Raw genomic sequence first — 24,539 nt, 5'->3', positions numbered from 1 at the left:
CCCTGTAAATACCAAGTATGCAACTCTACAAAATGGTACAGGATGATTTCAGGCAACAGAAGACATCTTGCACTGTAGAAACTTTCAACAAAAGGTCTTTTGAAATAGCCAAATATCTGAAAGCTTCCCTTAAGAGAGTAATAAAGCTATGCCTGGAAAAAGGGGAAATTTTTGCTCTTTTCTGAATGGGAGGGTCCAAAAGAAGCTTGTTCCTGGAACAAACTGCACAATAACCTGGCACTATGAAGGGCTATTTGGCAGCTTAAGGAGGGATGATCTACCCTAAGACTAGTCCAGAGTGAGTTTGGCTTTGCCTAACTTAGGGCTGTCAATGATCCTTTTAAAACAGCCGTATTATCACCTGACCCTCCCCTCTTGATTTTCCCAAGCCAGGTTTAGAGTAGAGAGCAGAGAGAGAGCACAGGATAATTTCTAATTAAAAATAACCCCTTAGGATGAACTGTGGAGAACCATCCCAGCAAGGCTGCAGTTTTACATGACAGTTGCTGAACACTGACAGGCCCAAAGACACCTTGTATGACGACATTAACACATTATTAGAGTTCCTCATAAGCCAATACTCCTAATCTAAGGAGCAAAATATTAAACATACTTTGTCCATCTTCTCTCTCCACCCCAGTCATTTTTCTAAGTCAAAACCTATGTGGTTTATATGACTGAGTTTCTCCAGGTCCTTATATATCATTTCCAGGTCTTTGCCAATATTAGAAGGAAGGGCATAACTATTATTTTCAAAGTAGTTTTTTTCCATAAATTACAAGAGCATGGTTTTCTTAATTAAAAATTTTATAAATTTTTCTTTCTCCTCAAACTTCAGAGACCAGATATTAATGCAAAACAATGCCAACGTGTTTGTTTTATAGTAGTATGTTCAGAATGTATAGTTATGGAAAAAGTCTTTTTACTTACTGCACAAATTTTGCCCCTGAAACAGAAACATTGATAATACAGAAAAGTAATAAGAGATTTCAAATACAACTCAAAAACAAGCTTGGCTCCTATTTCTGCCAATCACTAGTGCTGTGATCCATTGGGCAGCTAAATTAATCTTGCTGAGCTTCAGTTTCCTCAACCACCAAGTCAATATAAGATGCTCACTATAAAATCTGCTTATGTCAGAGTGGTATTCTGAGGCTCAAATGAGACAGTGTGTGTGAAAGTACTGTGGAAAAAACACAAGGCTCCTAAACTCAAAAGAACTCAGCAGTTTGGGGTGCTGACTGTAGAACACGTTATGGATACAGCTAATGTTGTCAAATGGAGAAAAAACAAAAACTATCCTTCCTTCTAATGAGGATTACAGTTTGATCCTTTTCTATTTTCATACTTGCAAGCACTGTTTGAGGAGAAGACAGATATCACTCTAAAAGTTAAACTGGATCCTCTGTGCTTGCCATTTTCGCAAAGGATATTTCACAGAAGCCACAAGGAAACAAATATTTTTAATTATTTTGAAAAACAACAATTGAAAACTGAAATAATCTATGCTTCAGGTTTTAAAAAGCATATAATAAAATTTTCTCTTAAAGATGGTATATTTTAACTATATACTTCATAAAAATAAACTTCACCTAAGAGTCTTGAAGAGGTACGGGTTGGATTTAAGACTTGATGAAATGAAAGAGGCATGTGTACAGATGCTTTAAGAAATATTTATTACAAAGAATTAATATATACTGAGCAATGACTACACCTACTATATGCTTTATAAAAACAATTTTATTATCTCATTTATTATTCTCAACAATTCTTTAAAGTATATTTTCAGGGGTGAAGTCAAGATGGCAGCATGGGAGGACACAGAGTTCACATCTCCCCACAACTACGGCACCTGCCAGACGCTGGTGGGGGACCTCAACGCCCAAGGAGATGGGAGGAACCCCCAAGCAACTGGGTAGGAACTGGTGGGGAGCGAGGGGGGAGGAGAAATGGAAGCCAGACAGGACCGGTGGCCCTGAGGGGTGGCTGTGAGAGCGGAGGGGTTCCCATGCCTGGAGAGACCCTCAGGGGCTCAGAGGATCAGGGGGAGGTGTGGCTAGTGTTTCCCCTGCCCAATCGGCCCCGGGGAGCCTGCTGGGCTCTCGGGCCTGGTCCTCCACCCTAGGACGCCCCTTCAAGTTGCATAGGTCCTAGAGGTGTAGGAGGCAGGGAGGAGGGGGGAAGAGGAGGAGAGGCGAAGGGGTGGGGGGGACCTTCTGGGACCAGAGGGCCAGGGGAGGTGCAGCGGGCATTTCCCCCAACAACTAGGGCTCTGGGAAGCCTGCTGGGCTCCCGGCCTGGGTCTTCCGCCCTCCAAGGACCCCTCCAGGCCACGTTGGTCCTAGAGGCATAGGAGGGTGCAGGGAAGAAGAGGAGAGGTGGACGAGGAGGGGCCCTCTGGGATCGGAGGATCACGGGAGGCGCGGAGCGTGTTTCCCCTACCGACTCGGGCCCTGGGAAGCCTGCTGGGTTCCCGGGCCTGCTCCTCGGCCCTCTGGGGCCCCCTTTGGCCACGTGGGTCTTAAGGGCATAGGAGAGAGGGAGGAGGGGGGGAAGAGGAAGACAGGCGGACTGTGGAGGGGGGACCCTCCAGGACTGGAGGATCAGGGGAGGCACAACGGGCATTTCCCCCACCCACTCGGGCCCCGGAAAGCCTGCTGGGGTCTTCCACCTTCCAGGACCCCTTCCAGCTGCTTGGTCCTAGGGGCATGGAGCAGGGAAGATGAGAAGAGACAGACAGGGAGGGGCCCTTTTGGATCGGAGGATCAGCGGGGAGCATGCCTAGAACTCCCCCTACCCACTCGGGCCCCGGGGAGCCTGCCGGGCTCCCAGGCCTGGTCCTCTGCCCTCCAAGACCCCCTCCAGCCACATGGGTCCTAGGGGCATGGACGGGAGGGCGGAAGGGGGGAAGAGGAGAGGAAGACACGGGGGTGACACTCCAGGACTGGAGGATCAGGAGAATTGCTGTGGACATTTCCCCCTCCAACTTGGGCCCCGGGAAGCCTGTTGGGCTTCTGGGCTTGGTCCCCTGCCTTCTGGGGCCCCCTCTGGCTGCGTGGTCCTAGGGGCACAGGAGGGCAGGGGAAGAAGAAGAGAGGCCAAAGGGTAGGGACCCTCCAAAATCACAGGATGGGGGAAACGTGCCTAACATTTCACCTGCCCACTTGGGCCCAGGCAACCTGCTGGGGTCCCAGACCTGGTCCTCTGCCCTCCAAAGCCAGAGACACTCCTGGGTCCCTCCTGCCAAGCTGAGCCTAAGCCCCACCCCCGACACCCCCAGGGACTCTTCCGGTCCTGTGGGTCCTAAGCATAGGCCCCACCCCCTGTTTAAGCCCCACCCCCTGCCTAAGCCCCACTCCCCACAGCCAAGGCCTCTTCTGGCTTTTTTTTCCTTTTCCTTTTTCCTCTTTTTTGCTATAGTGGCTCTGTTTTACCTTCTAGTTGTTGCTTCATCTATATTTTTATTTTTTATAACATACTTGTTAGTTTTTAATCTTACTTTATTTCTTACTCTTTGTGACTGTTTCTTCTCCTTTTCTTTGGTGGCTCCATGCAGCTTGCAGGATCTTGGTTCACAAGGCAGGGGTCGGGCCTGAGTTTCCGTGGTGAGAGCTCTGAGTCCGAACCACTGGACCAACAGAGAACCTTAGACCCCAGGGAATATTCATCAGAGTGAGGTCTCCCAGAGGTCCTCATCTCGGCACCAAGACCCAGTTCTACCCAACACCCTGCAAATTCCAATGCTGGAAGCCTTAGGCAAAACAACCAGTAAGACAGGAACACAATCCCACCCATAAAAAAAAAAAAGAAAAAAAAAAATGAGACAACAAAAAAATATGTCACAGATGAAGGAACAAGGTAAAAACCTAAAGACCAAATACACGAAGAGGAAAGAGGCAACCTACCTGAAAAGGAATTCAGAGTAATGATAGTAAAGGTGATCCAGAATCTCGGAAATAGAATGGAGGCATGGATGGAGAAAATACAAGAAATGTTTAACAAAGGTCTAGAAGAAATAAAGAACAAACAAACAGAGATGAACAACACAATAACTGAAATGAAAAATACACTAGAAGGAATCAATAACAGAATAACTGAGACAGAAGAACGAATATGTGAGCTGGAAGACAGAATGGTGGAAATAAACTGCCAAGGAGCAGAATAAAGAAAGAAGAATGAAAAGAATTGAAGACAATCTCACAGACCTCTGGGACAACACTAAATGCACTAACATTCAAATTATAGGTGTCCCAGAAGAAGAAGAGAAAAAGAAAGGGTGTGAGAAAATATTCAAAGAGATTATAATGGATAAATTCCCTAACATGGGAAAGGAAATAGCCACCCAAGTCCAGGAAGCGCAGAGAGTCCCGTACAGGATAAACCCAAAGAAACACACCAAAACACATATTAATCAAACTAACAAAAATTAAATTCAAAGAAAAAATATTAAAAGCAGCAAAAAAAAAACTTACAAAGGAATCCCCATAAGGTTATCAGCTGATTTTTCAGCAGAAACTTGGGAGTGGCAGGATATACTTAAAGTGATGCAGAAGAAAAACCTACAACCAAGATTACTCTACCCAGCAAGGATCTCACACAGATTCGACCGAGAAATCAAAAGCTTTACAGACAAGCATAAGCTAAGAGAATTCAGCACCACCAAACCAGCTCTACAACAAATGCTAAAGGAACTTCTCTAAGTGGGAAACACAAGAGAAGAAAAGGACCTACAAAAACAAACCCAAAACAATTAAGAAAATAGGAATAGGAACATACATATCAATAATTACCTTAAACGTGAATGGATTAAATGCTCCAACCAAAAGACACAGGTTTGCTGAATGGATACAAAAACTAGACCCATACATATGCCGTCTATAAGAGACCCGCTTCAGACCTAGGGACACATTCAGAATGTAAGTGAGGGGATGAAAAAAGATATTCCATGCAAATGGAAATCAAAAGAAATCTGGAGTAGCAATACTCATAGATAAAATAGACTTTAAAATAAAGACTGTTACAAGAGATAAGGAAGGACACTACATGATGATCAAGGGATCCATCCAAGAAGAAGATATAACAACTATAAATATTTATGCATCCAACATAGGAGCACCTCAATACATAAGGGAAATGCTAACAACCATAAAAGGGGAAATCAACAGTAACACAATAATAGTGGGGGACTTTAACACCCCACTTTCACCAATGGACAAATCATACAGAATGAAAATAAATAAGGAAACACAAGCTTTAAATGACACAACAGACAAGATAGATTTAATTGATATTTATAGGACATTCCACCTGAAAGTGGCAGAATACACTTTCTTCTCAAGTGCACATGGAACATTCTCCAGGATAGATCACACCTTAGGTCACAAATCAAGCCCCGGAAAATTTAAGAAAACTGAAATCATACCAAGCATCTTTTCTAACCACAACGCTATGAGATCAGAAATCAATTACAGGAAAGAAAAACTCTAAAAAACACAAATACATGGAGGCTAAACAGTGTGCTACTAAATAACCAAGAGATCACTGAAGAAATCAAAGAGGAATTAAAAAATACCTAGAAACAAATGACAACAAAAACACGATGACCCAAAACCTATGGGACGCAGCAAAAGCAGTTCTAAGAGGGAAGTTTATGGCAATTCAATCTCACCTCAAGAAACAAGAAAAATCTCACATAAACAATTTAATCTTGCACCTAAAACAACTAGAGAAAGAACAAAGTAAACCCAAAGTCAGTAGAAGGAAAGAAATCATGAAGATCAGAGCAGAAATAAATGAAATGGAAATGAAGACAACAATAACAAAGATCAATAAAACTAAAAGTTGGTTCTTTGAGAAGATAAACAAAATTGATACATCTTTAGCCAGACTCATCAAGAAAAAAAGGGAGAGGATACAAATCAATAAAATTAGAAATGAAAAAGGAGAAATCACAACTGACACCACAGAAATACAAAGGATTATAAGACACTACTACAAACAACTATATGCCAATAAAATGGACAACCTCGGAGAAATGGACAAATTCTTGGAAAGGTACAATTTTCCAGGAAAGAACCACGAAGAATTAAAAAATATAAACAGACGTGTCACAAGTAATGAAATTGAAACTAATTAAAAATCTTACAACAAACAAAAGTCCAGGACCAGATGGCTTCACGGCCGAATTCCAACAAACATTTAGAAAAGAGCTAACACCGATCCTGCTCAAACTCTTCCAGAACATTGCAGACGGCAGAACACTCCAAATCCGTTCTACGAGGCCACCATCACCCTGATACCAAAATGAGAAAAAGATATCACAAATAAAGAAAATTACAGACCAATATCACTGATGAAAATAGATGCATGCCTCCTCAACAAAATACTAGCAAACAGAATCCAACAACACATTAAAAGGATCATACACCTTGACCAAGTATGATTTGTCCCGGCAATGCAAGGATTCTTCAATATACACAAATCAATCAATGTGATACACCATATTAACAAATTAAGGAATAAAAACCATATGATCGGGACTTCCCCGGTTGCGCAGTGATTAAGAATCCACCTGCCAATGCAGGGGACATGAGTTCAAGCCCTGGTCCAGGAAGATCCCACATGCTGTGCAGCAGCTAAGCCCGTGCACCACAACCACTGAGCCTGTGCTCTAGAGCCTGCGAGCAACAACTACTGAAGCCCATGCGCCTAGAGCCCGTGCTCTGCAACAAAAGAAGTCACCGCAATGAGAAGCCCACACACTGTAACCAAGACCCAATGCAGCCAAAAATAAATAAATAAAATAAATTTATTTAAAAAAAAAAACCATACGATCATCTCAATAGATGCAGAAAAAGCTTTTGACAAAATTCAACACCGATTTATGATAAAATCTCTCCAGAAAATGGGCATAGAGGGAACCTACCTCAACATAATAGAGGCCATATATGACAAACCCACAGCAAACATCATTCTCAATGGTGAAAAATTGAAAACATTTCCACCAAGATCAGGAACAAGACAAGGATATCCACTCTCACCACTCTTACTCAACATAGTTTTGGAAGTCCTAGCCACAGCATTGCAAAGAAGAAAAAGAAATAAAAGGAATCCAAATTGGAAAAAAAGAAGTAAAACTGTCACCGTTTGCAGATGACATACTACTATACATAGAAAATCCTAAAGATGCCACCAGAAAACTACTAGAGTTAATCAATGAATTTGGTAAAGTAGCAGGATACAAAATTAATGCACAGAAATCTCTGGCATTCCTATACACTGACAATGAAAAATCATTAAGAGAAACTAAGGAAATAATCCCATTTACCATTGCAACAAAAAGAATAAAATACCTAGGAATAAACCTACCTAAGGAGGCAAAAGACCTGTACTCAGAAAACTATAAAACACTTATGAAAGAAATCAAAGATGACATAAACAGATGGAGAAATATACCATGTTCTTGGATTGGAAGAATCAATATTGTGAAAATGACTGTACTACCCAAAGCAATCTACAGATTCAGTGCAATCCCTACTAAATTACCAATGGCATTCTTCACAGAATTATAACAAAAAATTTTACAATTTGTATGGAAACACAGAAGACCCCGAATAGCCAAAGCAATCTTGAGAAAGAAAAATGGAGCTAGAGGAATCAGGCCCCCCAATTTCAAAATATACTATACAACTACAGTAATCAAGACAGTATGGTACTGGCACAAAAACAAAAATATCGATCAATGGTAGAGGATAGAAAGCCCAGAGATAAACCCACGCACATATGGTGACCTAATTTATGACAAAGGAGGCAAGAACATACAATGGAAAAATGGCAGCCTCTTCAATAAGTGGTGCTGGGAAAACTGGACAGCTACATGAAAAAAAATTAAATTAGAACACTACCTAACACCATACACAAAAATAAACTCCAAATGAATTAAAGACCTAAATGTAAGACCGGAAACTATAAAACTCTTAGAGGAAAACATTGGAAAAGTACTCTTTGACATAAACCACAGCAATATCTTTTTTGACCCACCTCCTAGAGTAATGAAAATAAAAACAAAAATAAACAAATGGGACCTAATTAAACTTAAAAGCTTTTGCACAGCAAAGGAAACCATAAACAAGATGAAAAGACAGCCCTCAGAATGGGAGAAAATATTTGCAAATGAAGCAACTGACAAAGGATTAATCTCCAAAATATACAAACAGATCATGGAGCTCAATATCAAAAAAACAAACAACCCAATTAAGAAATGGGCAGAAGACCTAAATAGACGTTTCACCAAAGAAGACATACAGACGGCCAAGCAGCACATGAAAAGCTGCTCAACATCACTAATTATTAGAGAAATGCAAATCAAAACTACTATGAGGTATCACCTCACACTGGTCAGAATGGCCATCATCAAAAAAATCTGCAAACAATAAATGCTGGAGAGGGTGTGGAGAAAAGGGAACCCTGTTGCACTGTTGGTGGGAATGTAAATTGATACAGCCACTATGGAGAACAGTTTGAAGGTTCCTTAAAGAACTAAAAATAGAACTACTATTTTTAGTACTACTATAAAATAGAACTAGAATCCCACTATGGGGCATATACCCTGAGAAAACCGTAACTCAGAAGGACACATGTACCCCAATGTTCATTGCAGCACTATTTACAGTGGCCAGGACGTGGAAACAACCTAAATGTCCAACAACAGATGAATGGATAAAGAAGATGTGGTACATATATACAATGGAATATTACTCAGCCATAATGGTACAGATGAACCTATTTGTAGGGCAGGAACAGAGACGCAGATATAGAGAACAGACGTGAACACAGCGGGGAAGGGGAGCGTGGGACAAATTGCGAGATTAGGATTGACATATATACACTACCATGCATCAAGTAGATAGCTAGCAGGAACATGCTATAAAGCACAGGAAGCTCAGTTCGGTGCTCTGTGACGACCTAGATGGGTGGGATGGGGGTGTGGGGTGGGAGAGAGGTCCAAGAGGGAGGGGATATAGTTCTGATTCACTTCATTGTACGGCAGAAACACAACATTGTAAAACAATTATACTCCAGTTTAAAAAAAGTATATTTTCTTTCCCCTATAAGGAAACTGAAAGCCGAAGTTACAAAATTCATGGATAGCAGTACAAATTTGTCTGATACCAGCTCATACTGTTTGCAATATACCCTTTTCTATACAGGTTTTTCTGTCTAGTTCCATAGATCCTACTTGCAGGAACCTAATACGGGTAGGGTTTTTTTTCCCCTCCATGAATGGATGAAGATTTTCTTGTGAAACTCTCCCTTCCACCAAATCAAACTTTCCAGATTAAGTCACATTAAAGTTCAGGGGAGGCAGACAGGTCCATTGTGGTTTCAGGGAACTTCCATCAAACTGTTTTAGTGAAAGAATGTTTTACCCATTGGTTAGAGATGAAAAGCTTAAAAAGAAAAACTTGCTAATCATATCATTACATCTCTTTCCCTCTTTAAGAACAAGGACCTTCTCAATGTCATTTATGTTTAGAAAGGCGCTGAGACTTTCAGCAAGTAACTTTTTTTTTTTTCCAAAGCAAGAAATCCCTGATGTACCTCTTCAGAGTCTGGTGTGTTAATTGGTTTAACACTCACCCTTAAAGAATAAAATATATTTGTAATAAATATTTGTTGAATGAATAAAGTAGACTGTATTAAAGCATTAGTTACTTATTTTTTTGGTATACTTGTTTTCCTTTGAAAGATTGACCTTTAAAGAATATATGATGACTAAAAATCACTGTAGGAATACAGATGTGTACACACTCTTTGCTGTAAGCATCAAAATCTTTTCTATTTTGATTCTACAAAATAGATAAAGAAAACAACTTTCTGTGGTCTGACACGTACATTAATGACCTTAAAAAGAACTACTGGTTTTCAAGCTGCAGAAAAGTAGAAGTATACAAAACCTTCCACCTGCGTTTTGTGGCAATTTTGTCAAGATTTTCAGGGTAAAACAGTTCTACAGGAAATTCCCAGCAGCCTTTTGATAAATGCTAATGGAATTTCTCTGATAATGTGACATTCAGGTAGAAGCAGTTTAGAGCATTTTATTAAGGGCATCACTTGCAAAGAACTGACCTTATAATACTACTCCAGCTCAAGACATACTGTTGAAGTACGCAGTATTACTCATTTTGATTTTTTTTCTTTTATACCCCATTCCTAATTTCATTCCCTTCATCAACACAAGCACCCATCCTACTACATATGACATGTCATTCAAATGAACCTTTTATAGTTATTTATGTAAGTGTGTCTTTGAAATAAGTATGTATACTGTTAGTTTATGGATTAATTTCAATTTATATAAATAATATTAAGCCATCAATTATACTGTTTCTTACTCCGATCCCCAGCACCATATTTCTGAAATCTTTACAGTATATTGTTCGGGCTTCCCTGGTGGCGAAGTGGTTGAGAGTCCGCCTGCCGATGCAGGGGACACGGGTTCGTGCCCCGGTCCGGGAAGATCCCACATGCTGCGGAGCGGCTGGGCCCGTGAGCCATGGCCGCTGAGTCTGCACATCCGGAGCCTGTACTCCGCAACGGGAGAGGCCAGCGTACCGCAAATATATATATATATATATATATATATATATATATATATATATATATAGTTCATCATTTACAATGCTTGGTATGTGTTTCATATTACATTCAATCATATGTAAATACCAATTTTACTCATCTAGTCCCCTAGTGATGAATACCTAGATTGCCTCCACTATTTGCTACCTTAAACAATGCCAAAATAAACACTCTCATAAATGTATCCTTGTGGAAATAAAGGAGAGCTTTTTGTGGGGTAGAGGCCATCATAATGTGGCCTCAAGTCTTGACAGCAAGCCATTAGTCTATACATATAGCACAGCAACTCTGATGAATTACAAGAAGGACCACAAAGTTACCACAAACTTCCTATATTGTGATTATTATAGGAATTTCATTAATTTTACTAATTAAATTAGGGAGAAATTGACAATTTTACAATGTTCAGACATCCTGTCTATTAAAAGAGTATCTATCTCTTCATTTATTCAGTACTTTCATCATAAAGGCCTTGTACATTTTTCAGGTTAATTTCTATATAACCTATTAAAGGGTTTATTTATTTTCAATTGTAATTTCTTGCTGGATATAATTGATTTAGAGAACTGCTATTGGGTATGCTGTACAAGTTTTTAAATCTATCTTCTTCTCTTTTTTATCTTTCTTCCTTGTCCTAGAACCTTGGGAATAATGATCATGATGGCTGGCAGTCGGCATCTTTCCCCTAGTATTTGTCTTTGTCTTCTTCTTGACTTACTGGGAATCATTGTAAAGTTTAGTCATTATGTATGAACTCTGCTGTGGATTTTTCATAGATGCCTTTTACCAAATTAAAAGACTTCCGTACATACTGGTAGTTACCTCTTGTCTTATCTATATCAATTTTTCTTTTTTTTTAAGGAATTTATTTCACTTTGTTTTATTTTTGGCTGCACCACACGGCATGTGGGATGCTAGTTCCCCAACCAGGGACTGAACTCATGCTCCCTGCATTTGAAGCATGGACTCTTAACCACTGGACTGCCAGGCAAGTCCCAGTATATCAATTTTTCTTGAATGTAAGAATATGTCTCATACTTCTTTGTCTCTCCTCCATGTATAAGACAGAGTAAAAACAATATTCTCAGACTGACTGGTCTTTTTCCCAGTAAGCTCATTGCAAAGATATGTCACTACCAGGTAACAAAACAAACAAACAAAAAATGAAAGAGAAAATAAGGATGATAATTCCCATTCTGGCTTCCTATTGTAGAGCTCCAGATGAATATGATTCTTCTTGGCTAAAATCCATGCTTGTACCCTCTGCTTAAGCAATTCTACAGCAGAAGTTTGTTTGTTTCTCCCCTCCCTTAAAGTTGCCCACAACTTCATTCCTCATTAGAACTGTTCTCTGCTGGGGCCTCAAGTCATAGAAGTCCCTACAGCCCCGAAAAGTATCTATACCACAGTCGAGACTTAGAGAGGTTAAAAACTTTCCCAAATTCATGTATGCCACTAACACCAAACATGACTTACCTAATGAAAGACAAACTAAATCCAAACCATGGGTCTATGATGACAAAAGATGTTAACACTGCCACAATCATTTGCAGAGCTCCAAAACTAGTATATATACATTGTAATGTATACAATGAAGATTTGGCTTCAAGCTTCTAAAAAATAAAGCCATCTGTAGGGCAATGAAATACTTATATCTTGGCAGCCTTCCCAGGCCATGAAAGAACCAACATTTCCAAAGATGCAGCCAGGCAGCCATCAAAAACATTTCCCCAGTCTCTTCTCCTCAAAGCAGAATGCACTGTGGATTTCAGCAACAAAAACTAATCTTTACAAATAAGTATTAAACATGCACTGCATCATTCTGTACTCACTTATCATTTTATAAATTACTAAATGTTCAACACTAGAGATGAGTTCTTCTTTCTTTCATATTTTACAACTCATGCAACTACCATGACCTTACTTCCCTGTAGCTAGAATAGTTAAAAAAAAAAAAACAAAAACAATGGAAACTTTCCTTAAGGTTTTAGTAGCTTACATAAAAATTCTAACAGAATTCATGAGAACACTACATTCAAGATTTCTGACCAATAGTTATCATTTTTACAAATGTCAGCTTGTTATTAAGGTATTTAAATGCTCAGAAACGTTCATCAAGATTCCAAATTTATTCATAAATGACATACCAATTTGACAAGAACTGATGGTATTTTTGAGATGTACTGACCATCATCAAAATTGAAAGAAAAAAAATGAGGGTATAGTAATTGTGGCTGATTAGTCTTTTATATAAAAATGCTAAACATACTAATATTAGAAATGACCAGGATCACTTCACGTAAGAGACGGGAGAAAAAAAATACTCAGGGTTCATATTTGATGAGGAACAATGTTTGAAGAAATATAATACAAGCCATAAATGTTAGTCACATATGCAATTTTTAAATTTTCTATAAGGCACAGTAGAAAAAGGTGATATAAAATTTAATAATTTATTGATATAATATATTATAATTAATATTTAATAATATACTTAACCCAATATATCTAAAATATCATTTCAATTTGTAATCAATATAAAAATTATTACTAAAATGTTTTGCACTTCTTTTGTACTAAGTCTTTGAAATCTGACGTGTATTTTATACGTATATCTTGATTCAGACTATCCATTGTTTCAAGTGCTCAACAGCCACATGTGGCTGGTGGATACCATATTGAACAGCACAAGTCTAAATCACCCAAAATGAAAATCCTACCCAAAGGCAAAAGGCTGGATCATGTGCTCTGCATACAGTAAGTATGCAATAAATATTTGTTAAATGGATAAATGAACGAAATGAGTAAAGTGAGACAAAACCCTGAAGCAACAAAAAAAGTGCAACACAAGCATATAAATGGAAAAAGAAGCCATCAAAGAGGACTTGATTCTATGTGGAGTCCTCTGCATCAAGCATCTCTGGCCTGTTATGCTATTACTATAGTTCTTAAGTTATAGAAACTGAGCTCTATGGATAAGCCTCTTGAGCTAGGGGTAGACACTGAATGAAATAATGACTCCCAGGTCATGACCAGAGAAGCCGGTGAAATATAACAATGTCTCACTAAACCCCAAATACCATTTTTCTATTAATGGGATAAACTCAAAGTATCTAATTCAGTAGAACACACCACTATCCATAATCGCTAGAACACACTACTATGCATAAAACTGAAGCACAAAAGCTGTCCCCAAAGCCCAGAGTAGGGCAAGACCTCCAGCTGACAAAACAGCCTGCCCAAAACTGCTTGATTTACCAGTAAAGCAAAGAAAAGGAAAAAAAGGTGTGTGGGGGGGTATCTAACATACTTCTTCTGCCCTGTTATTTTTACTCCCCATGATGACAAGACCTTTGTGAGCAGGCAAGGGAGTTGAGAAGAGAGAACTCAATCTCTGCAGTCCAGGCTGCTTCACATTTTTCAGAAATTACTGCATGTTCAAACAATGGAATATTTGTCAAAGTACAACTTGATCACCAGAATTCATCTGTTTTTCATAACCACATTTGACCTAAACTGTGCTGACTAAACAAGGTAACCTGTGTTTCACAGTCTGGAAAATGTGGCTCCCACCATCATTTTCAGACCACACTAAAGCCTCTGGCCCCTAGACTACAGCCGCTTGGTAACTAAGTGCATTCAGATTAGGCCAAGGATGATGTCTGCTGGCTTCCCTTGTTACATCAACCACAGATTTTCATTTTCAATTCATGTTTTGGTCAATTTCTCTTTTTAGGTATCTATCAAGAGAGCATAAAGAAGCTACCAAATCTTTTATATTTTTCTCTCCCTATGGGCTATGTGCATGCATATAAACTCACATGTGTAAACACATATACTCTTTTAACTTTTTATTTGGCAATAATTTCAATTTATAGAAAAACTGTAAGAATAGTATAAAAAAGCCCATATACTCTACCCAGATTCACCTACTGTTAATATTTTGCCCCATATCCTTTATCATGTGCTCTTTCTACATATATTTTTTTCCTTAGCCATTTGAAAGTATGTAACATACAGCAGATCTCTTTACTCCTAAAATACTTCATTGTGTATTTCCTGAGAATAAGAATAATTTCTAACAATAGAATATTTATCAATTTTGGAAAATATAACATTTTCCTAATCTACTGTCCATGTTCTGATTTTGTCAATGGACCCAAAAATGTTCTTTATAGCATGTTTTCCTTCAAGCACAAGATTCAATCTGGGAAAGGGGTCGGTAAACCATGGCCCATGGGTCAAATCCCATTACCTGTTATGCAAATAAAGTTTCATTAGAATACAGCCACTCTCACTCACTCACATATTGTGTCTTGGCTGCTTTTGAGCTGTAACAGTAAACTTGAGTGGTTGTGACAGAGACCCTATGGCCCTCAACGCCTAAAATATTTACTGTCAGACCCCTTTGAGAAAATGTTTGCCAGTCCAAGGTCTAGGACATTTAGTTAGTTCATGCCTCTTTAGCTTCCTTTAGTCTGAAAGAGTTTCTCAGCATGTCTTTATCTTTTATGACTGATATTTTTGAAAAATATTCCCTCCCTCCCTCCAACTCTTTCTTTCTTTCATAATAGAATGCTCCTCAGTTTAAGTTTCTGTTATGTTTCCTCATAAATTAGATTCAGGTTATACACTCCAGGTCAGAATAGTACATAAGCAATGCCATATCCCTCTCAGGGCTTCTCATTCAGAGGCACACAGTGATCCTCAATTGTGATGTTAATTTTGATCACCTGGTAAAGATGGTGTCCAGTTACAATTTTTGTCTTGTTATTAATAAGCAATCTTGGGAAGACAATTTAAGACCACACAAATAAACTACTTCTTACCAATTTCACCACTAGACTCAGCATCTATTGATGATTCCTGCCTGAATAAGTCTTTATTATAATGACTGCAAAATGAAGAACCATAAAGAGTCTGAGATTTTACCCACTTGCAAGCCAACAAATTAGCATGCCACAGTTTCATGGATGCTAGCAGAAGGCAAAAAAAACCCTGGATCCCCCGATCAGAGACAAAGGACTTCATTACTAGTATCAACAGCATTTATACTTGCACCAATTCCCAGAGTCCCAATTTCCACATGGTAATGCAAAGGAGTCCAGGTGACACCTGCACACACAGTGGTTTGCTCTAAAGGTGAGGAACCCTGAGGGTAGAGAATCAAAATATCTTTATTCCATAGAAAAACACTATCTCAATCTTCCAAACATGGAAGCACACCTGCTTTTTCCTCTGGTGAAAGACATTATCCCTACCTTATAAAGCCACTGACTACACATTCTTGAAAAGAGGGTCCAAAACAAAGTCAGTGCCTCTGCTCACAAGATGTAGAGAGATACAAGACACCCATAATTGTCTCCCAGAAGTCGACATGCAGCACCCTACTATGAGTAAGATCACAGCCCTCTTCTCTATTTATGCATGTACTTAATGTATATATGTAATCGTTCATTCATTTATATACCTGTTTACTACTAGTATAGATTCACGGTTTTCTACTTTTTCCCCAGTGAAAATACCCATACTCACAAATTTTCCTATTTTTCTATTTTCCATTAAGATTTTAAAGCCCAACTATACTTTATTGTGTCATTTGATGGAAGGAATTATGCTTGTGAATTTCTGAATAATGTAGGAAAATCTAGAAAGACAAGAGGCCAAATGCAACTAAAACTTAGGGTAATGTCCTCAAGGCCTTCCTAAAAACCTGAATAATAGCTTAAAAAAACTCACAAGTAGTTGCTGTTGATAGCTTAAGCCCCAAACCAGTTGCAGCCAACTGTGGTCTGGTGTGGACTATTCACTCTATTATAGATACCAGTTTCAATGGCATCTTTTTATATTACAAGAAAAAAAAAAAAAAAGAACTAGGAAGCAAACAGACCATTTTTATGGACGAAAAGTAACTGACCTTACTAAGAAAGGAAAATCCTGTTCTTTTCCTTACAACAACTATGGTCATCAGGCCTTCCCATAAGATGGTTCTGGACAACCAGAGTAAGAATTTTGACAAACACAGTCACATAAAAACTGAGAGTACAGAACTGTTGAAGTATATACCAAAGGCAATGCTGAAAAAGAAAAGTTTTTTTTCTTTTTAAGATAGACTAATAAATATATTGTAGAAAGCTTTCCCACCTCCATCCCTATTTGCAATCATTACTGACAGGAAACCAGGTCTAGTCCGTTACTGTAGTGGAATAAGAAAAACCATGGGTTAATTAGATTTATAAAGTTCATATATCTATTCTATACCATATTTGGATACAATATCATATACTGATTAACTTAACACTTTTAAGTGCTTAGAATAGGACATCACACAAAGTATGATAAATTTAACTGCTTTAATGATAATGAAAACTGATGGAGTAAAGAACACAAGAGAGAATTTTTAGTTCCAATTCTGCTATTTACCACTAGGTGACTTTAGGTGAGTAATTTAACTGCCCTAGGCCAAGGTTTCCCCTTCTGTGAAAAGAGATGACTAAAAGAAAGGGTATACAAAGGCCTTTCTCTCCCTAATATATCATGGCCCTTAATCTCTAGATTCGAATTTTTATAAATGTAACATTAAATGGGGATGAGCTGTGGGAGGAAGTGTACAGGTTTTCTTGTATTGTTTCTTATATCTGCATATGTATGTCTACACATGCATTAGTCTAGTTCCTAGTCCCTTACTCCTTCTGCATTGCATTCTTTAAAAGTCCTTTTTATAATATAAAAATTTGGTAATGGGGGATGGTGAGCAGAACATGTACAAGTTAGAAGGAGAAATATTTAAGATTTAGCTAGTATGCCAGGTGTTTTTACATATACTCTTTCATTTCATTTTCACAGAAACACTGTGAGATAAACACTATTATTTGCATTTTTAAATGGGGAAATTGAAGCTATGAGAAGTTAAGTAATGTATGTAGATCAAGATCTAGATTCAAGCTTATCTGATTTGTTCCCAATTTTTAAAAAAACACCATGTTGACTAGAAATCAATAGGCTTTTAATTTTGTTTTTAAAATTACAAAAGAATTCAACATTTTTACAAAACCTTTTATTTTTTGACTGAAGCTACTGTTTTCCTGACAACAGAAATAGACACAGATGGAATGCAGCTTTTGCACTTTGGCCTTCCCACCTGCTTTGGGAAAGGTGAAAATGATGCACCTTGAAAGAATGAAGACAAATTAACTACATGCTAAAGAAGGAGGACTGGAACAACTAAAAGAACCTAAGTCTTTAATGACAGTGTGCAGCCACCATACCAACAGTGAACTGCCTACATCTGGACTTCTTGTCATATATAAAGAAACTCTGGGCTTCCCTGGTGGTGCAGTGGTTAAGAATCCGCCTGCCAATGCAGGGGACACGGGGTTCAAGCCCTGGTCCAGGAAGATCCCACATGCCGCGGAGCAACTAGGCCCACGTGCCACAACTACTGAGCCTGCGCTCTAGAGCCTGCAAGCCACAACTACTGAGACCGCGTGCCACAACTACTGAAGCCCGCGTGCCTAGAGCCGGTGCTCCGCAACAAGAGAAGCCACTGCAATGAGAAACCCGCACACCGCAATGAAGAGTAGCCCCCGCTCGCCACAACTAGAGAAAGTCCGCGTGCAGCAACGAAGACCCAAAGTGGCCATAAATAAATAAATAATAAATAAATTTATTTTTAAAAAAACCTCTGTATTCATTTAAACCATTATAGTTGGGTTTTAGTTACACATAACCAAATACAATCTGAACTGCTACAAACATCACCATTAAACATCATACATGACCTCATTTTTCACATCTAAAATAATACATTAACACATCTTACACTTTGTTTCAGGGCAAGAAGAAATCCAAAATCTTAAATAATAACACTCTATATAATACATCAATTAACTATATTAATCTTAATCAAAACAACTAAATCTTCTTAGACTATGGCATATTTTATAGTCCTTTTATAGGTCTCTATTTTTTACTGTATTTTCTTGAGGTATTTTGACAATTCATTTGTTCATTCATTCATTCCACAATTATTTGTTAAGCTCCTTCTATGAAGTGGGAATGACACAGTACTCTGAGATTTCCAGAAGCTCTAGTTAAAGACTCTGAAGAAAGGAACTAAAATGAATTCTGCCTACATTCCCTGAGAAACTCTGAGGTGTGGAGAGGCAAAGAGTTTGAGTTTCTACTCCAGTGTTAAAGTCCTACACTACTTCACCTCAAGATTGTGGTCTGAGTTTTGGAATCAGAAAAAGTTAGAGAATCTACTTCAGTTTCAAACTCAGCTTTTCAAATCCCCCACAATTTAAAATAAATCATTTACAGTCATACGTTAAAAACAAACTCTTCATTACACCTGCTACAACCAACCACAGAAAAACACAAGCTCCAGTATTTGTTTCTGATTAGAAGATCATTTTGGCACATGCAGCTTACATAAATGAATGACCAAATTTCCCCTACAAAACAAAAGGAAATTCCTTCCCTACATGCCCTTTTGCTTAGATCACAAGGTTCCGGCAACAGTTATTTATGCCCCCCACAAACATCCAAAAGTATTGGGGCAATGTATTAAACTAAGTACCTAGTATAGAAGTCATTTTAGAGAAGGAAACAAAAAAAAACCCTAAAATTTTAAATTTAAAAACTGAAAACAAACAAAAATCCTGGCAGGCACAACCAAGAAAGAAAGGAAAAGGAAGAAAAAGATGTAAGAGATCTGGATGGATATATGAGATGAGGGAGAGAAGACTGTAAATGCCAAATCCAGAGATCATAGCAATGAAGAAATTTGGCGTAATTAATAGGAAGGAACATCAAAAGAAAGAAAGAAAATATGAAGTATGTTTCAGGAAAGAACTGCCTGTGCAAAGGCATCATTATGAAAGAACACTGGGGCTGTACATCTGGAGCATAGACTATGAGCAGGAAGGAGGAAAGGAGCAACTAGGAAGGAGGTAAGAGAGATAAGCCAAGGATACAATATGGAAAACTATATAGACCAAGTTAAGAAGTTTACTTTATTCTGAGAACAGCAAGAAATTAATGTATTTAAAGCACAGTTTTGACATGATTTCAACTGTGTTTAGGAAGGTTACTGGGCATTATACGGAAAGTTAATTATTTCTTGTTCATTTTGTCAGGGCTTAAAAAATAGTTATATTATTGTGATATCTAAAGCTGTTTAAGTGAGATATTCCTGTTTAAAAAAAGTAAGCACGCTTGAGAAGTTCAACGTTCCCAAAGTAAGCATTTTGAAAAAAAAATGCAAGCATGTTTAGAAAAAAAAAAATTTTTATCACTTTTTTTTGCCTCTTGTTTTATTCAAAGCCAAATGATATGTATGCCCATGGGTAATAAGGTCACCAGGTTAAAAGAGCAATATGACAATTATAAAAAGTTAGATTACAGCTACTACAAACCAGGGCCCATTAGCCCATACTACAGGAAAGTTATCACTATAAATGGCTTTTCCTGTGTCCTTATCAATGCAGTGCACAAAGTATCTCACCCTCAGCTTTTCTCTATGATCTATGTTTATGCCTATCTAACCTCACCAGGCACTGGTAGGTCAGTAAAACTACGAGGCAGTGAGATATGGCAGGAGAGTGATGAGACAATCTGTTAAGTGTCAAAGATGGACTAGGAGTCACCAAATACTTCAGGGCAAAACTTTCCACATTAAAAAAAAATATCTCTAAAGAAAATACTTAAAATACATTCTTATTGCTCAGAAGTACTCAAGGTCACCATGGAAACAATCAGGAAAGCTTCTAGCTCTGTTCTAACAGCATAAAGATTTGAAAATAGTACCTACTCATTTCAAATTACGGTTCTCAGGAAGGCTTTTTGATTAAAAGTTCAATCTTTCTTTTCGTACTTCCCAAATAAACATGATAGATTTAAAAAAAAAAAAAAAAAAAAACAGGCCTCTTCAGAGTCTCTTACAAAGGAGATTTTCTCTAGATCCATTAAATTATAAACTTTTTGATCATCAAAAAGTTTGATGATCAGGAAACATTCTGATCATCTTTACATCTTTCACTGTATTAGGAAATGCTTGCTTGAATAAAATATAACATGTTCATTTTTTGCAGATCTTCTCAGAACATACTCGAATATACTAGTGTGAACTGTAAAAAAATCAAGACAGAAATAAAGTACACACAAGCTTCAATGACATTTGAAGTAGGGCTCCCCTCCTTTTTTTTCAAACAGAAAAAAACAGATCAACTGATGAAAGTGGTGTTCCCCAGAAATACAGCTCCAGAAACAACTTAAGGAGACCTAGATCATTAAGCTATCTGCCTCTGGCAATGCTGAAATTCCATATCCAAAATTTCCTATTTCATGTGACCAGCAAAATCAAGTGGTGTTTCCCTCTCTCTGTACCACCATCTTTGGAAATGTCAAATAAGGGGAAAAAAAACAAAACACCTTATTCACAAACTCTAAGCATCTAGAATTTTGCATATAGGCCCTATTCATTTGTCTTAATTTCTACCATTGGAGTAGTAAGTGATCCCACTTGTATTTACACCCAAACCAAAATTTAAATATTCATTCAAGTGTCTTTGTAAAAAACTGAAAGAGTTTAAATAATGCATTTTTACTACAGTTATATAAATTAATAAAAATCAATAGTCTCTGTTTAAAGTAGAATCAGGATAGCTTTAAAAAATAAACTAGGTTATGGTAAAAGTACAATTCTAATGAACACTAAAAAAATCAGAGCTCTATTTATTTATTAGCATTCACTGCCAGATCAATGGCCTGTGAGAAGCATTGTCAAAAGCTATGTGAAGCTGATGTATGAATATCTTTTTTTTTCATTTGCCAATCAACTATCTTAAAATCAAGATGTAGCCGAGTTGTTTTGCTGTCTTTTTAAAGGGGGTCTCATTTTTTTAAATCAATAACAACAACAACAAAAAATCTGACCATCAAAAATACATCCAATCCTTCAGATTTGCTTTAAGTCTATGTTCCAATTCTTGCTACTAAATTTACTTGGTTATTAAAGAGCTAAAGTGCCTTTTGATAAAAGTACAGAAATAAGAATCCTAAAACCTTACCTCTGGTAGCAATAAAAGAACTATTTTGGAGTGAGGCTAGTCTCTACCAAGTGAGATGTTTTCCTCATTTAATGCAGTCAAATTTATATAGCAATATGAGACTGCTGGACAAAGTACTATAAAAAATCCAAGATAATATTATTATAAATACATGCATAAGAAACAACACTTCAACTACCACTACTCAAAAGGATCTCGAAGTCTAACCTTGAGAATGCCAAAACTAATCATTTTTCTTTAACTGAAAACTTCAACAGTGTCTTAGACCCTTCAAATATTTATTCTCCAAGTACTTGTATATAATAGCCAATTGTTACCACAAAGTTCTTTAAGTAATTTCATTCATTCCCTTCACACTGCAGAAAACTCATGTCACTTAGAACTGCTAATATCTTTTCCTTTTTCCACACTCCAAATCCTTTCCTTGCTATATCTGTAGTTAATGACGATGGATTTTGTAAATTCTCCCAGCTGCCAGTACAGACCATACCAATAGATCGCAAAGGGATTATATCAGATTATAAAGGGAGAAACATGTTCCAGGAATATTACTGCCCACCCAACCTTCCCCATCCCCTGCCTCAACAATAATCATGAAGGACTGTAAAGAAACTGTGGGTAAATTCTAACTCTTCTGCTTATTCACCTCTCCTAATTATAGCCAAGTACTTAAAAAGAGATATTATTAAACGCAAGTAAGAGGTAAAATATTCTGAAATTTAACACAGTTAGTTATATTCGGGGAGATAAACTACTAACTCCAGTTCTCATAATTATTTATAAGTCTCTGCTCTGAACCCTTCTAAGTAGAAGAATTCAGGGGACAAAACTATTAGTTTAGATGCTGAGGCTAACTTACTCTTACCAGAAAAACAGGTCACCAGCTTGCCCATATATAATGGTCCCAGGGAATAAAGATTTAGGACAAAGAAATAAGGTCACTTTGAAATAGGCTTTTAAATTTAGATTTTGGCAAGGTTTCCAAATCTAAGAAAAAGACAAGGTGGTAGGGAGTCCCTAGGAGGCTTATAAAAGGGGATACTCAAACGGAATGGGGTAAACTATTCTGGGGCATAGGTCTACGGTCAGTAGATACCTGAAACCTAATTCAGCTTGTAGTTCCCTTTAGACGAGGAATTCTTTCTAGGCCTATGGATAAGATTCAGGAGTTAGGGAAGCCTCTGAAATTTGAAGCAAAATATCAGGTGCATGTATATACGTGCATTTTGTCTGCGGAAAGGGTTCACAGCTCTCATCTAATTCTCAGAGGCCTCTTGCTGAAGAAAGTTTAAAAGAAATACTGTACTTGCAGTATTATATTGTCTTTATAATAATGAATTCACGGAACAACAACATTCTTTTTTCCTTATATCTTAGGCTGTTTTACAGTGTCCTTTAGTGACTGAAGGAGAATTAGATAAAACTAAGGTTCTGATGACTTATGTAATACTGAGGGGTTGCTGCCTACTAAGAAAAAATCCATATATTGCTATAATAGCTATCCCTAGACCCAAGATGTCAGAAATCTTTAAAGTAAACTTTTCATTATAGTATAACACACATGCAGGAAAGTACATAAATCAAAGGTGTACATTTGTCAACATTTTTTAATCTGGGAATTTTTTTAAATTGTTCATGAGCAGATGATCATTAACAACAATATAACACAAGAAGATCATAAATGAGGCACAAACTAGGGGTACAGTTATACTTACAGGTTTGCTCCCCCAATCTCTTAATGATACCCAAGATCCTTGTTAGGGGACATATATGCACCCTTTCAGTGAGAGAAGGGTGAGTGAGCAGCAAATTTGGAGAAAAGTCAGAAAAATGTTATAGTAAATAGAGAAGCTTAAAGTACATACAAATCTTTGTCCAAATTGACTGGAGTTCGAGGCTTGGAGCCCATAAACATGGCTGACATCACTGGATAGAGTTTTTTAAAAATCTGTAAGACACACTGGTTTCTGTCTTCATTAGACAGATAGTCCATCCATCTTTTTAACTACAACTACACTATGTACAAGAACTTCAGATTATTATTACTCATCATTCCCCTTCCAATAAAATTTTTACTTTATGTTATTTTCTCCCTTCCTAAAAAAATTATCTATAATGACTGTAAAATGCTTCATATCCTGTCCCTTACCTGCCCATTTCCAAACTGTACAGGAAGATTTAAACAGTATAAGTTATTTAAAACAATTCTATAAAACACACCTACCTTTGCCCTGCACACTTCCATTTGCATTACTACATCAAGGACCAAGTCTCAATTAACCACTATCTGACCCTTGTTCACTTTCTTCCCTCCCCTCCTTCTGCCAAAGTTTGCCCTTCCTGCCAAAGTTCAGCACTTCCTAGAAAAGTCTCACAGCCTGTTTGATATTGTACTTCACTTTAGTCACCAAAGGAAGAATTTACAGGTGCTTGCCCCATCTATAAGACCATGACCGAAATCTGACCTCCTGTTACAATACGTGAACTCCTGCCCTACTGATAAGGCTGGCAGATATAAGTAGGATTTTTCAAATAATCCTTTGGGAATTTATAAGCAGCACAGCCATAAAAGGGGGGTGAATGGAAGGTCGGTTTCACTAAAAATAATAAATATTGCCATGTTTATTCAAAGTGTGCCTTGTTATCCTCCAGGCCAAAAGTTCAGATAAACACTATTGTAAATGACAAATATTAGAACTTTTTGTTACTTCTGTTATGATCCTTCCGTTGGACACCAATAGAACTGTTTTCCCTTGTATAAGTCCCAGCTCTGATATTGTATAACACTGACTGAGACTAGAATGCTGGATTCATTTGCAGGTCAAAAGG

At 37.7% G+C, this 24,539-nt stretch overlaps 1 protein-coding gene across 8 annotated transcripts in view; it reads right to left on the bottom strand.

The window, feature by feature from the left end:
- Window positions 1–24,539, bottom strand: part of EXOC6B (exocyst complex component 6B) — a 702,680-nt gene that overhangs the window by 383,828 nt on the left and 294,313 nt on the right. For 6 of the 8 annotated variants that reach the window (XM_029232675.1, XM_029232676.1, XM_029232681.1 and 3 more), the window contains one exon: window positions 6,146–6,292. The exons of the other annotated variants lie outside the window; for them this stretch is intronic. In XM_029232675.1, the coding sequence (XP_029088508.1) occupies window positions 6,146–6,292 (147 nt within the window). The remainder of the gene's footprint in view (window positions 1–6,145; window positions 6,293–24,539) is intronic. 8 annotated transcript variants of the gene reach the window in all.

The sequence above is a fragment of the Monodon monoceros genome, unplaced genomic scaffold, assembly GCF_005190385.1.
Source record: "Monodon monoceros isolate NGI ecotype Baffin Bay Population unplaced genomic scaffold, NGI_Narwhal_1 Super_Scaffold_19, whole genome shotgun sequence".
Classification (NCBI taxonomy): Eukaryota; Metazoa; Chordata; class Mammalia; order Artiodactyla; family Monodontidae; genus Monodon; species Monodon monoceros.
The sequence above is the reverse complement of the archived record's forward strand: the minus strand, read 5'-3'. Positions and strand labels throughout refer to the sequence as shown.